This window comes from Hypanus sabinus, chromosome 2 (assembly GCF_030144855.1).
Source record: "Hypanus sabinus isolate sHypSab1 chromosome 2, sHypSab1.hap1, whole genome shotgun sequence".
Classification (NCBI taxonomy): domain Eukaryota; kingdom Metazoa; phylum Chordata; class Chondrichthyes; order Myliobatiformes; family Dasyatidae; genus Hypanus; species Hypanus sabinus.
Window position 1 is genome coordinate 157,754,911 of NC_082707.1, and position 15,772 is coordinate 157,770,682.

At 38.4% G+C, this 15,772-nt stretch overlaps 1 protein-coding gene across 2 annotated transcripts in view; it reads left to right on the forward strand.

Moving 5' to 3' along the window:
* wdhd1 (WD repeat and HMG-box DNA binding protein 1) overlaps positions 1-15,772 on the forward strand; it is a 78,306-nt gene that overhangs the window by 17,386 nt on the left and 45,148 nt on the right. For both annotated transcript variants that reach the window (XM_059957607.1, XM_059957615.1), the window contains exons 4-12: positions 1,856-2,007; positions 6,360-6,471; positions 6,703-6,753; positions 7,844-7,939; positions 8,315-8,407; positions 8,766-8,872; positions 11,586-11,715; positions 12,845-13,049; positions 14,769-14,938. In XM_059957607.1, the coding sequence (XP_059813590.1) occupies positions 1,856-2,007; positions 6,360-6,471; positions 6,703-6,753; positions 7,844-7,939; positions 8,315-8,407; positions 8,766-8,872; positions 11,586-11,715; positions 12,845-13,049; positions 14,769-14,938 (1,116 nt within the window). The remainder of the gene's footprint in view (positions 1-1,855; positions 2,008-6,359; positions 6,472-6,702; positions 6,754-7,843; positions 7,940-8,314; positions 8,408-8,765; positions 8,873-11,585; positions 11,716-12,844; positions 13,050-14,768; positions 14,939-15,772) is intronic.

Consider the following 15,772-nt stretch of genomic DNA (forward strand, 5'->3'; position numbering starts at 1 on the left):
CTTGTCCTGCTTCATATTGAGAATAATGTGGCAACCAGCAACTGATGATGTCTGTATGAAGTGGTGGTCTCTATTTCTCCTTTTTAGCACTATTAGTGTTGTCCATTCCCAGTATCAGGAACATTTGGAAGTTAGCAAGTCCAGAAAGTAGCACAATCTACCAACTTAATTTAAATAAATATCGATGATTGGATGGGCATACTGGAAGTATGAACAATCATCTTCTTACTCTTGGATTTACTTTGCCAACCTTTCCCATAGACCTTAAAATTTTGGAGTAGCTTGTTAAAGACTTAACTGAAATTCATGTAGATTACATCACTCACACTGTCCTTAGTTAATCCTTTGGAATAAGTTGGTGAAACAAGATTTAGCTCAGTAAAACTGTGCTGTCTCAATTTGATTAATCCTTGCTTTTCTAGTTGTACATAATTCTGTTCTTCAGAATATTTTCTAATCAGTGACCACAGATTAATTACATGGTTTATCTCTGCTACCCTCCTTGAATAAAGTTACCATATTTACTGACCTGGAATCACCTGGCACCTTGCCCGTGAGCTGTGAAGATATAAAAATCTCTGTTAGAGCCCCAACAGTCTCTTTCTTTGCCTTCCAGAGCACACTGGGATATATTTCATCAGACTCTCTTGATTAATCCTCCTCTGGGCCTGTTCAGACATCTAATACTTATTCCTTTCTAATGATAACTAGTTCTAGACATTTATAGTACCCCTGTCAAAATTGCTCTGTGCCCCACAAAAATATAGTGGGGGATTCATAGGTAGATAGGGAAGGTGCGGAATGAGTGGAGATGGAGGCTGACAAATGATGTTTGGAAATAGGTTAAAAAAAATTTGGCAGATAAAACTGAGTGGAGCTGGGAGTTGATGGTTGACATGAGGAGGGGTAACAGGCAGATGGAATCAGGTGGAGGAGGGTGATGTTATTGGAATAAGGGGAGGCAGGTGGGAGGAGGAATGGAAAAGGTAAGGAAAGGGAGAGTAACTCAGGGCAGCCAGAGAATTCAATGTTCATACTATTGGGCTATAGGCTATCAAAGTGTAATGTTAAGTGCTGTTCTTTTAGTTTGCATTTGGCTTCACCATGGCTGTAACAAAAAGACTGAGGACAGACAAGTAAGTGTGGGACTAGGAAGTGGAGTTGAAATAACACTTAACCAGAAACTTGAAATAGCAAAGCAGTTGCCTGTTCTGTGCCTAGTCTTGCCAAATCTCCTCAAACTCTTAATGAAATATAGCTGTTGGCATGTATTTTATGACATGTAATCTTAGAGATTCTGCTCTTAAATATATTATGTAGTTTCCTCAATTCATTTTGCTAGACCGCTTTGCTTTTTTTCAAATCAAGTTGTTGAAGTCAATGTGACTGTGACCTCTATTTGTTTACCCTTCTCTAGGATTTCCAATAATTTTTTGAACCACCCAACAGTATTTTTTGGCTGAGCCATTTACCAGCTAGAGAACAGATTGTTGACGAGCTGTGGCGTCCTTGAAGCATTTAACAGTGAAGCCACATTGTCAGCAGAGTTGGCCCAGATGGGAGAAATCAATTGCTACTGTAGCACTTGTACATTGGTTCCCACCTGTGATGCAATAGATTCTGTGACCACTGTTTTAAAATATGGCAGATATGAACTTGGTGTTGAAATGGGACAGAACATCACTTTGCAGATGTTTTTTTCAGGAAATGGCTACCTTGAGGATCTCTAGGGTCATATCTCAGGGTACTGCCATGTGGCATTTCATTTTCACTATATTTAGAGAGATTTATGTTCATAGAAAATGGTTTGCATTTGAGACAATAACTATCTAATGAATATTTTTGTTTCTTCTAGAATGGAATGCTTGTTACCACTGTTTCTAATAACATTGTGCAAGTAAATTCATTCCCTGATGGTTCCCCAGATGGAATTTTAACTCGCTTCACTGCTGAAGCAAACCACGTTGTTTTCAATAACAATGCAACTAGTGTTGCTGCTGGATCCAGGTAAAGTAATAATGGAGAAATGATCATGATCTGGAGCCAACTTTCCATAAGACATGGGAGCAGAATTAGGCCACTCAACACATTGATTCTGCTCTGCCATTTCATCATGGCTGATTTATTATCCCTCTCAACCTCATTTTCGTGCCTTCTCCCCATAACCTTTGACGCTTGACTAATCAAGAACCTATCAAACTCTGCTTTAAATATACTCAGTATCTTGGCTTTCAGAGCAGACTGTGGCAATGAATTACAGAGATTCACCACCCTCTCGTGAAAGACTTTTCTTCTTACCTCTGTTCTAAATGGACATACCTCTATACTGAGGCTGTGTACTCTGGTCTTAGATTCACCCACTATATGCAACATCCTCTCCACATCCACTCTATCTAGGCCTTTAAATAGGTTTCAATGAGATCTCTTCTCATTCTTCTAAAATTAAGCAAGTACAAGCCCAGAGCCATCAAATGCTCCTTAAACATTAACCCTTTCATCCCTGGAATTATTCTCGTGAACCTCTTCTAGACCTTCTTCAATGCCAGCACATTTTTCTTAGACAAGGAGCCCAAAACAGCTCACTGTATTCCAACTGCGGTTTGACCACTGCCTTATAAAGCCTCAGCATCACATCCTTGTTCACATATTCTAGTCTTCTTGAAGTGAATGCTAACATTGCATTTGCTTTCCTTACCACTGACTCGGCCTGCAAATTAACCTTTAGGGAATCCTACACATGGACTCCTATTTTGCTTCATACCTTTGATTCTTGAATTTTCTCCCCATTTAGAAAATAGTCTACACCTTTATTTCGTCTACCAAAGTGCATGACCATACACTTCCCAACACTATATTCTACCTTCTGCTTCTTTGCCCATTCTGCCAAATGGTCCGAGTCCTTCTGCACACTCCCTGTTTCTTCAACACTATCTGCCCTTCCACCTATCTTTGTATCGTCTGCAAGTTTGGCCACAAAACCATCAATCCTGTCATCCAAATCGTTGACATATAACACCGACCCATGTGGAACAATACTAGTCACCTGCAGCCAACCAGAATAGGCCTCCTTTATTCCAACTCTTCGCCTCCTGCCGGTCGTGCAATCTTCTATCCACGCAAGCATCTTTCCTGTACTACCTCAAGCCCTTAACTTATTTATCAGCCTCATGTGCGGCACTTTGTCAAAGACCTTATGAAAATCCAAGTAAACAACATCTTCTGGTTCTTCTTTGTCTGCCCTGCCTGTTATTTCCTCATCATATTGCAACAACTTTTCCCTAGTTTTTGATTTTGGTGGAGAATTCTTCAAAAAATTTAAATCAACTGTGCAATTTCTAGAGGCAGCAGGAAAGATTGCAGATGGCACTCAATAGCTATTACTGATTTTGTGAATTATTTTTTTATTATTTATGTTTATGAAGGGGATTAGGATAAAGAGAAGGGTCAAAAAAAAAAGATTCTCCTAAAGGAATATTAGAATCCAATTTAAAGAAAAACAAACACAGTGATAATCTCTGGATTAGTACCTGAGCCATATGCAAATGGACATTGAATCAGTAAGGTCTGAGAGTTGAGTATGTAGCTCAAAATGGGAGGGGAGAAATGGATTTTAATTCATGGGCCACTAGCCCTACCACTAAGGAAGGGGGGGGGGGAATCTGTCCCTTTGAAATATGCTTTATTTAAATCTATCAGATAGCAAATCTTGCAGGTAAGGCAAACTAAATCATGGAAGGAAATATATTGGTCAAGGTATTTGATGGACTAAATGATAGTGCAGGAGGCAAAAAATATCTACAACTAGAGTTAGTCTGTAAAGGAAAGCAAATAAGAAAGAAGAATACCAGTTAGATTTATAAGAGGAAAAAGGTAAAAACTCAAGTTTGTTGCTATGTAAACCGAATGTATACAGCTTGTGTAACAAGATTGATAAACCGATGACATAATTCATATGTATGATCTAATTAGTATTGAATATGTGATTATAGGGTGATGTAAGGTTGAGAGTTAAGTATTCCAGGATACTTAATTTTTAGAAAGGACAGGAAAAACGGAAAGGGAGGAGGGATAGCCTCGATATAAGTGTAGACAGAGGGAGGATCATAGCTTAGAAACATTTTGTGTACTGCGAAGGAACATAAATGGGAAGAAAACATTAGATATCTATAGGTGCCTAAAGATAGGATGACTATAATTAGGATAAAGTAATCAAGAGGGATTTTATTGGAGATTTTTGAGGTTTTAAGTATCAGAATGCTTGGTATGGTGTGTTTGGATTTTCAAAAATTCTATAAATCACCTCAGAAGATCATAAAACAAAACAGATAGGAATGAGAAACGCTATCTCATTTGGCTGTATCCATGTATGATTTGAATGATAATTAAACTTGATCTGACTATTTGAATGCTTTGGCAATTGATTAATAGATAAGAGAGTAGAAATAGGTTATTTTCAGGTTTGGAGGGCACGAGAAATGATTTGCAGCAAGGTTCAGTGCTGGGCCCCATGCTGTAATGATTCATGTCAATGATATTGATAGGGAGCCAAATTAATGCTTTGAGGTTGCTGATGATATACAAAGCCAGGTATCAGTGTGGGTTGCAAAGGGGATGTAGGGAGGTATCAAGAGGACACAGACAACCTAAGCACGTGGATGTGACATACTGATGATGATGGTAATTTTGAGATTATTCACTTTAGTAGAAAAAAAGTTGAGAATCTGATGGGTATTGTCGATTAGAGGTTGTCGTTGTACATCAAACATTGAAAATTAAAATGCAGGAGCAGGGAATTGTGGAAAGTTGATGGTTACTTTACCTTTATAGCGAAAGAATTTTAGTCATGTGTAAAGATGTGGTGCTGAAATTATTTGGGATCCCTAATAAGATCACAAAGTAGTCACTGTGTACAGTACTAATCTTCTTGCCCACAGAGGCATTGGTTTCACTAAATTGACTGAGGTGATTCAGGATGGGTGCGGGGAGGGGTATGGTTTTGTTTTGGCAGAAGACCCAAGTCCCATTCCCTTCATCATTCGGAAGAATGAGAGGAGAATTCAGATTCCTATGAGTTTTGACATGTAGGTGCATTGATGGTGTTTCCCTGGCAGAGGTGTTTTGATTGTAAGATAGGAAATGCAAGTACTTGGTAAGACAAGCTGATTATGGATAGTTGACACAGTTCTGTATCAGAGACCGCATTTCACAAATTGATTGAGTTTTTTTTTGAACAAGCAGCCAAGAATGTCATGAGAGCAGTGTGGTAAATGTGGTCTATATGGACTTCAGTAAGGCCTTTGATAAGATACCATATTATAGACTGCTGTGGAAAATTATATCACATGGAATTCAGGTTTTTAGACTGGAGACCTCTGACTAATAGTGTTCCCTAGGGTTGGTGCTACACTCGTTGTTAATTGTCACCTATATTAAGATAAGTAAGTTTGTAGATGACATTAAAATAGGTGGTGGTATTGGCAGTGAATCAGGATTTGCAAAGGGATCTTTATCAGCTCGATAAGTGGGCTAAGGAATGGAAAATAGAGGTTAATTTTGCCAAGAGCAGATGTTGAATTTTGGGATGACAGATGAAGGTAGAATTTAGATAGTGTCCGGCCTTTGGGGTTTGTTGTAGATCAGAAGAATTCAGGAGTACAAAGTATTTGATCCTCTGAAAGTGGCATTACAGGTCGACAGGATGACGATGAAGGCTTCTGATCTGCTGCCTTTCATCAGTCAGGGTATTGAGTGTTGATGCCGGGACATTTATGTTGCATTTGAACAAAAAGTTAGTAAGGCTACATTTAGTATGTTGTACTTGGTTTTCGGTCACTCTACTATAAGAAAGATGCCATTACGCTGGAAGGAGTACAGAGGAAATTTACGAGAATGCTGCCAGGATTTGAGGGACTGAGTTCCAGAGAAAGGTTAAGCAAGTTGGGACTCCTTTTCATTTGAGCTTAGAAGAAGGAGGGGTGATCTTACAGAGGAATATTCATTCATGAGAGGCACAAATAGGGTGAAGGAACTTGGTCTTCTTCCCAGTTTTGGGAATCAAGAACTAAAGAGCATAAGCTCAAAATGAGATGGGTGAGATTTAATAGGAACCTGAGGGGCAACTTTTTCACTCAAATTGTGGTCAGTGTATACAAGGAGCTGCCAGAAGTGGTTGTGGTAACAATATTAACAACATAAAAGAGGTGCAGGAAAATGGTAATGAGGTACAAGATTGGATCTGATCTCATTGCACAGTGAACTAAACAGAACGTGTGCTATTTCTTATGTTCTCATGATCTATTTTTCTTTAATTGAATTATGAATGTTGCTTCAAGTTTTTGTATTGTGTCTTCAATTTGCAGTGATTTTATGGTAAAGATCATTGATGTCAAAGACAATAGTCAACAGAAGACAATTCGAGGTCATGATGGTCCTATTCTCAGTGTTGCTTTTGACCCAAAGGATGTGTACCTGGTAATTAATTTAAAACAACTTGATTCATGTAGAATCTGTAGTAGCAGCTTAAATTGCTTTAGCCAAAGAACAACTGTGATAGACTTTATATTACCCGAGTAGGTTTACAATGTTTGCTTCTGGTATTTTTGATATTTTAATTGATAGTGGCATACAATATTTACAACTCTTGTGCAGTTCAATACTTCAGTAGCTTTGTTCATAATAATCTCAAGGTGTTTTATTTTTCAGGCTTCCTCCAGCTGTGATGGATTAGTATGTATTTGGAAAATAACTGATCAGGTTAGTTGGATAAGTCTTATAGTTTACATTATGTGATTGGTATTAGGAATGAAAATGCACCATTTGTGTTATTCTTTAAAATGTTCTGAAGAAAAATTATGATTTGACTTATGTATTGAGGTGGAGAAGTCTGTATCTAAGTCCCATGCAAAGTCAGAGTTGAGGGTTAATCTACAATGAATTTGAACTTTGTGCTCTTGAGGTAGCACCTCATGTTTTATGTTCTTGTGCCTTTGAATTGCCATGCCTCCCATTGATGCAACATGTGGACACTTTCTGCAGTATATCTGTAGAAGTCAGAATCAGATTTATTATCATTGATATACGATGTTAAATTTCATGCTTTGTGACAGCAGAACAGTGCAAAGATATATAAATTACAAAAGTTGTGTAAGAAAAAGGAATAATGAGATAATGATCATGGGCCTTCCAGAAATCTGATGGCAAGGGGAAAAAGCTGTTCTGAAAGTTTTGGGTAATGTCCTTCAGGCTCCTAAGGTACCACCTTGATAGTAGTTACAAGAAGAGGGAATGTCCCAGATGGTGACGATCTTTGCTGATGGATCCCATCTTCTTGAGACACTGTTTCTTGAAGATGACTTCTGTGGTGGAAATAGTTGTTCCCATGATACTACCCTCTGCAGCTTCTTACAGCCCTGTGCATTGAAGCCTCCACGCTAGGCTCTGATGCCAGCAGTCAGAATGCTCTCCACTTTACATCTGTAGAAATTTGGTAGAGTCTTTGGTGGCATACCAAATATGCTCAAACTCTGAACAAAGTAGAGCCACTGGTTTGCTGCCTTCATGATTACATTGATGTATTGTAGCCAGGATTGAATCTTTGAGATGCTGACACTGGAACTTAAAGCTGCTGATCCTTTCCATTGTTGTTCCTTCAATGAGGATTGTTATGTATTCTCCCAACTTCCTCTTCCTTTGAAATCCACAATCAGTTCCTTGGTCTTGATGGAATGTTCCATGATATGTCCAAGCTTTTTCATGAAAAGAAACTAGTATTTCAAATTGCTTCTATGTGGTTTACAACATGGCATGTCTAATAGGTTTGGCAATTGTCCTTTTTGCTTTGAAGACACTTGCATCTAGTTGGCCATTGCTAACCAAATTCAATGAGGTGAACCGTGCTACATCCATCTGCAGACTTGAGTGGCAACCGAAGTCTGGAAAGGTAAATCGTTTCAAATTGCTTTAGCTTGTGTTGTCCTACTGCACAACATTTAGTGTGCACTTACTAAGTTTTGATGGTTGTTCTTCTGAAGCAGGTTGTAAGTGACAAGTGGGATATTGTTAATATTTGTAAGTGAGAATTAGTTCTCTAAACTGGATGTATTTACTGCAAATCATCAATCTTGAACAATGTGCACTGTGTCTTAAGCATGGTGATTGGTTTCTTCAGAGCTCATCTGATAAACTTTGAAAATAGGTTAAAGGAGCAGAGACTGAACAGATTTGGGATATTATGTTTTGATATTTAATAACATAAGCATGTCTGAAAGTTTTCTTCAGTCTAACTTTTTATTCTCTGTTTGGTACATGCACTTAGTTCTTGGCTGTTCCAGTCGAAAAAGTTGTAAAACTGTATGAAAGAGAATCCTGGGAAAATGTTGCCAATCTTTCAGATGACAGCATTACGATGGTAAGCTTTATATCAAAATTAAAAGCAGTTTTCTTGGATATAACGGCAGAAAATAGATATACATGTAATACATTAGGAAAATGATTTAATGAATCAGGAATAGTTTGACACAACTAAATACTTAACTGAAAATAGCATTAGTGTTTTGAATATCATAGAAAAATCAATGTTTTAACCAAAATAATGGAATGTTTCTGGAGGAAATTGTTTGTTTTATGAATACTCTTGTATTTATATGTTAAAGTATTCTTGCTAATTGAAAGTTATTTCATAGAGACTTGGATACTGTTGAAAAGCATAAAAGATAATCTTCAAAAATTACATGAATAAATTATATTCTTACTTTTTCTTCCTCCAGCCATTAAATGTTGTATCATGGTCTCCATGTGGTGATTATGTAGCTGCTGGGAGTATTGATGGATCCATGGCAGTATGGAATGTACAGACGAAAAAATGTGTAGAAAGGTATAATGCTGCTAGTAATTTGTGAAACTTTGTTATCATTTGTGAATTTAGAATACAAGCTCATACTGAATTGTGCAATAGTTAGATTTCCTTTTTTTTCTGTTAAAGGAAATCTGAGCATTGGTTAAAACGATATGACAGTAGATATTGTGAAGCTGTTTCCCCCAGCTGGACACCTTGAAATTTGGGACTATGTGCTTACCCTAAGAGTAAAGGTTTGAGATAAAGTGAAAAACTTTTTTTCCCTGTTAGCTCCTGGAAACTCATGAGTGATCGGAAATATGCAATGCCAAAAGCAGGGGAGTGATTAAAATCAAAACTATGAGTAATGATAAATGGGTCATTTTTTTCAGATTGGCAGTCAGCAACTAGTGTTGGCTAATATATAGATTAGTGCTGGGAGCCTCAACTATTTATAAACTATATTCATTACTTGGATAAAAACACTTCAATGTACTGTAGCCATGTTTGCTGATTATACTAAAATAAATAGGTTAATATGTTCTAAAGAAATCACAAAAAGCTATAGATTAAGTGAATGGGCACAAGACTGTTAGATGGAATATAGAGTGGAAAATTGTGACATGTCCACTATCCTATCTGTGAGATTCTTTCTTCAGCCCTTTACTTCTTCCATCTGTCACCTCCTAGCTTCTAATTTCACCCCCCCCCCCACCCACCTCCCTAACCTGTCCTCACCAATCACCTGCCAACTTGTAGTCCTTCCCCAAACTCGCCTTGTTCTGGCTTCTGTCTCCTTCCTTTCTAGTCCTGATGAAGTGTCGCGACCCAAAACATTGAATTTTTGTTCTCTTCCATAAATGCCCTATGACTTGCTGAGTTCCTCTAGCATTTTGTGTGTTGCCCAAGATTTCCAGCATCTGCGGAATCTCTTGCACTTATGACCACACCTTGAAAAGCCTCAGTATTACATCCTTGCTTTTATATTCAAGAACTTCAGAAGAGAATGCAAACATTACTTTGCCTCCTTGCTTTAATTTTATTTTATTTAGAGCTACAGCACAGTAAAAGGTCCTACTGGTCCAACAAGCCAGCACCACCCAAGTACATCCAAATGACAAATTAACCTACTTTCCTGTATGTCTTTTTATTTTGGACTGTGGGAGGAAACCCACACAGGCATGGGGAGAATGTATAAACTCATTACAGGCAGCTGTGGGAATCAAACCTTGGTCACTGGTACTGTAAAGTGTTACGCTACTGGACTTGCCTCTATGACTAACTGCTACTGTGACTCTTTAGGGATGTTCTGCATTAGGACTCCCTAAGTACCTTTGCACCTCCAGTTTTTGAATTTGCTCCCCGTTAAAAAGTAGACTACACCTTTATTTTTTCTACCAATGGGCATGATCAGACACTTTCCTGCACTATTTTCCATCTGCTACTTTGTCCATTCTCCCAATCTGTCCAAGTCCTACTGCAAATTCTCAGCTTCCTAAACACTACCTGCCTCTCCACCTATCTTTGTATCATCTGTACACTTGGCCACAATGCCATCAGTTCCGTCATCCAGATCGTGAAAATATAACGTGAAAAGTAGGGGACCTAATTCTGAACTCTGTGGAGCTTCACTAGTCACTAGCAGCCAACCCTTTATTCTTAATCTTTGCCTTCTGTCAGCTAGCAAGTCTTTTGTCCATGCTTCTACCTTTCCCTGTACTCCTGTACTACCATGGACTATCTTGCTCAAAAGCCTCATGTGTTGCACCTTCAAAAGACCTTTTTGAAAATCCAAGTAAACAATATCCACTGACTTTTTGTCTGTCCTGCTTGTTACTTCCTCAAAGAATTCCAACCAAACTGTTAGGCAAGTTCTCCTCTGAAGGAAACCATACTGATTTCGGCCTATTTATCATATGTGGTTTAGAACTTGCAGAAGTCTAGAGCTTTCATTCTTCCTCTTCGTTCTTGTGATAATAGGCAGATAATTTTGTCACTTTTATTTACTGTGTTGCTAGTGGAAATATCACCCCACCCACTTACCACCTTTCACTCTTTGCAACTCCAAGCCTCGTTCCTTAATGAAATGTGCTGGTGATGCATTGGGCAGTTTTGACTACCCTTTGTCGAGCCTTCCTGTCTGTTGCAGTCCAGTTTCCACGCCATGCAGCATGTTGGGGTGCTCTCTACTGGACATCCGTAGAAAGACATGAGTATAGATGTGCATAGTCCAGCTCTCTAGCCTCCTCAGAAAGCAGAGATGTTGGTGAGCTTTCCTGATTGTGTAGAGAGTGTTCTGGGACCTTAAGAGGTTGCGCAATATATCCAGTCCTAGGGGTTTGAAACTGCTCATAGTTTCCACTGCTGTGCTGCTGATGTGTAAAGAGGGGTGTGAATTCTTCTGTAGTTGATGACCATTACCTTTGTCTTGATGACATTGAAGAAGAGGTTATCTGCCTACCACCAGACTTAGAGATCTTCCACCTCCTCTCTGTAGGCCATCTCATTGTTATTGGTGATGAGCCCCACCACTCTCATGTCATCGGTGAACTTGACCATGATTACTTAGATGTTTGGTCCTGCAGTCATACGTGAGCAGAACATACAGCAATGGGCCCGACACACAACCCTGGGGCATTGCAGCTGTTTCAGCAATAAAACTTCTTTTTCTGCAGCTGGTCTGTTTGCTGTCTTTCAAAAGAGTTGGTAAATGTCAAATATATATTAAGTGTTATAAAATGTGTTTCCTTAGATTGCGGCATGAGAAGGCTTATCGAATATGTGCAATGGCATGGCATCCTTTGAAAGGAAATCTAGCTTATACGGATTTTGAAGGAAATTTGGGGATGTTTGAAGGGATTTGGGCAGATGCTAGCAGCAAAGTAAGTCGGAAACAATGTTAACAGGTGTTTAGTTCCATGTATAATTTAGTGTTATGCCCTCTGTCCTTTTTAAACATGCTACTGTGAGGTGGTGACCAATGGTAAATAAAGTTAAAGTTCCTTTATTTAATTGTGCCTTTGTGCTAAATCTATTTTCATAAATATTGTGTGTTTATATTAGTGCATGCACAGCTTAAGTGCATGTGTTATTGCTATGTTCTTTGGCAGAAAATTGTTATATTAATTAACTTTGATTAACAAATGTTTGTTCCACACTCTAAAGTGCTTTTGCTGTCTTCATATAAACATTTTTGATTTTATTGCTTGTTTTAAAAACATGGAGGATTCCAGTTAATTAGGCCATTGGTTAATTGGGGCAGCTGCTTATTTGGGACAGCTCTTAAAAATCAAAAATTAATTGAGAAAATAGCCTAGATTCTGTTAATTTATTTGGGACACTATGGCACTTAATTGGGACAAGAGACTGTTGCCAAACAGTTTGCAATGAGCATTAGTTGCATGCTTTTGTGAGGCCATTAGACACTACACCATGCTTAGAGCAAACAGTTTTAAAAGGTGTCGGTTGCATGTGTTTGTGTTCAAAAAGCAGTGGTTTTTGTGACTGATAGTTGGCAAGAAATAAGTAGTACGACAATTCAGAATTGTTTTGCTCGCTGCAGTTTGAAGCATTCAGGCTTGGAGGTGCCAGAAATGGCCAGGAGTGAAAATGAAACAATTTCACCTCTTCAACATATTAGGTACTACAAAGAATTGTTAATTTACAATAATCAAAAGAACATGGTAATATACACTGGATTAATTCCTCTGTTGACAACTATTAGGAACTAATACACAGCTTTATAGTACTGTAGTAATATCGGTAGTGTTCTAATTGGCTCTGTATTTCATTTAAATACATAATTTATTACTCAGACGATAATTTGTCTTTTTTTAAATACCCTTTTAATCATTTCCACGAAACTTAGGCTAATTGGGGCATTTGCCTAATTGGGCCAAATGTACTATCCCGATGTGTTCCAATTATCTGGAATCCATGGTACTTTATTAAAGATTCAAATACTTCAGCTCAAATCAGTTACTATGCGTTAATGGATTTTTTTATGTTTAGGGATTGACTTCGCATTCCACTGCTGCTACAGTGGATGGTTTGTTTGATGAAGACAGTGGTGACTTGACAACAAAAGAAACCTATCTGTCACAGTCATCACCAATAAGGCATCCATTAGCAGATGATGATGATGAAGATGACAATGTGATAGGCATAGTCAACCGGTCTCAATATCATCGGGCAATTGAAGATGATAACTCACATGGTATGAGGAGCAATGATTTTTTTTTGTGAAAATATCAATGCATCCATCCTCAGAAGAGACAAGGATGAGTCCTGCCAAAGGGTTTCGGCCGGAAATATTGACTGTACTTTTTTCCATAGATGCTGGTTGGCCTGCTGAGTTCCTCCAGCATTTTATGTGTGTTGCATCCATCCTTTTGGCTTTTTTAAATTTATTTTCATCATTCATGATAATTTAAACCACAGTGGTGAAGAATAGTAAACTAGATGTCATTTTTTTTGAGTAAAGGATCAGGAATGGCGATTTAACAGTGCTTTTTAAAGGGGGAAAAGGAAATCCATCTTACTATATCTGTAAAATATATTTTCTGTTTCCTTGCATTCGAAATTACTGATTTTAAATGAGCACAACTTTTTGTGTGGGAATATGTACTTCCGTAACCAGTTTGAAAATTTTTTGAATGTGCTGAGAAACATTATACAAATGACTTAGCAGTCAGGATATCTTTGATTGTGAGGTGTGGCAGAATCAAGTCAGACGTGGTAGCTTGAAACAGCTGTCGACCTTTAACTAGACAAATGTGGATTACAACAATCTGTAAAATCATGGTGTGGCACTATTCCATTATAATCAAGTCCACAATTGCAGAACCAATCCAATCTGCTTATATAATCATGTGATTGGTGTTCTCTCCAGCACTGACAAAGTTGTGGAAAGTGACACTAATTTGCTATGATAAGGCACTTGCTGACAATTGACTGGTTTGGGCTTCAGTAGGGTTACAGCTGCAGATGCTGTCACAATCTTAGTCCAAATGTGGACCTAAGACTGGCATGCCAGTCTTAAGGCAGCATTTCACTGAATTGGTACTGGGGAGCCCTGGTCAAATTGAAGTCAACAGGCACGGGGAAAGGGTAAAGCCTGGTTGGAGTCCTACCTCATTCATAGATGCCTTTATTGAAGTGGAATCATCTTAGTTACTGCAGGTGTTCATAAGGGCACTGTCCTGGGCTCAACATTTTCTGCTGCCTCATCCATAATCCTTTCCCATTATGTGGCTAGATGTGAGGATATTTGCTGCAGTTTCTATGAAAGCTGCTTCTATTTGAATATCCTCAAATTGAGGCAATCCATACCGCACTGAGGTAGTTGCACCACACAAATACCAGGTAATGATTTTGGAGTTGTGGCTGGTGGAGGTGTGTTTGTTGCATTCCTGAACAAAAAAGTCCATATAGAGATTTATTTATTCCTTTTAAAATGAAGCTGCTTTGTCTGCACAACTGTCAAGAAATACAATTGATACTTTTGATGTTTTTTGCACACGTTTCTTGAGACCAAATTTTATCTTGTATTTCAAATTTTTGAGCCATGATTAGTGGATTCTACAAAGGCAAAATTCTGTTACCTAAATGTCTCTAACCCGGGGGGGGGGGGGGGGGGGGTCGCCTGTACTCAAGAACAGTTTTCCACAGAGGAAATGAATAGGAGCAATTTCTGTGGTTCAGCATCACTCATTTCCCAAGTGTGCCAGAACAAAGAGTTTCAAACTGCATTATGTCCTGACTTATTTGATCCATTAACAAAGGAAACTATTTCAATCCTTTATAATTAATGAAAATAAATATAATTAATAGAGACAGCAGTTATTATAATCACCAGGTTTTTATTTTGTAATAGTGCAGAGGGTGAAGCATAGGAATGTTTCAATCACATTTTTAAACTATAAATTTCTTTCAGATATTGGATCTCCCAACCATCTAGATAAAGTGGCCGATGACGATGACGACCATGCTAGTATTGCACAAGCAGCACCAGTTTCTGTTGGATACACTGGACCATTGCCAACACCAAAGCAAAAGCCTTTTCAGCCGTGTTCCACACCCTCTCACCTCTCACATCGGTTCATGGTAAGCAGCATTGCTGGTAAGCTTTGTTTGGACATCTTATATGAAATACAAAATAAACAACCATCCTACGTATACCTGGCCCTTAGGTTGGGCTTGTTGCCTTTGGTACATGCTTTCCTTTTCTGGGTGCAGAATATTGAATGAGGTGACCCTTCACTCTTGACAGTGCTATCAACTGTCAAGCGCGTGCATATCCGGACATAGTAAATAGCAAAAATAGACCACTTACTCTCTTGAGCATGCTCTTCCATCCAAGAAAATCAAGGCTGATCTCATTATAAACTAAATTCTGCATTCCTTACAACCCTGGAAGCCTTTCAGCCCTTTCATATTGTAAATCCATTTATCTCGGTCTTAAAAAAATTCAAAGATTGCTTCCACTGCTTTGTGAGGTTGAGAGTTCCAAAATCTAACAACTCTCTTAGATGGAAATCCTTACCTTGTGTATCTTAAATGGAGGATCCCTTACTTTTAAATGTAATTCCTAGCTCTAGATTCTCCTACCAGAGAAAACATTCCCATTGCACAAAAATTTTTACATTTGTTCCTTGACGCAGTTTTAAAGTAGATGCTGATTAAAGCCAATATGTTAGGATGCCACAGTTTTGTGATATTTAGTATGCTTTCTTTCAAGAGAATTAAGAGCTGATCTGAGGGAATGATCATCTTTTCATATCTATCCTTCAAAGCCAGTTACGTTCCCATTTTGGTCATTATTTTGAAGTTCTCCTTCGGACCTCTGTCAAATCTTCAAACATGTAGGCAATAAGCAGGCATTGGGCAGACCAAGTGTTACTGGAATTCAGGGTTTTGGGAATGATGGTTATGAAGGCA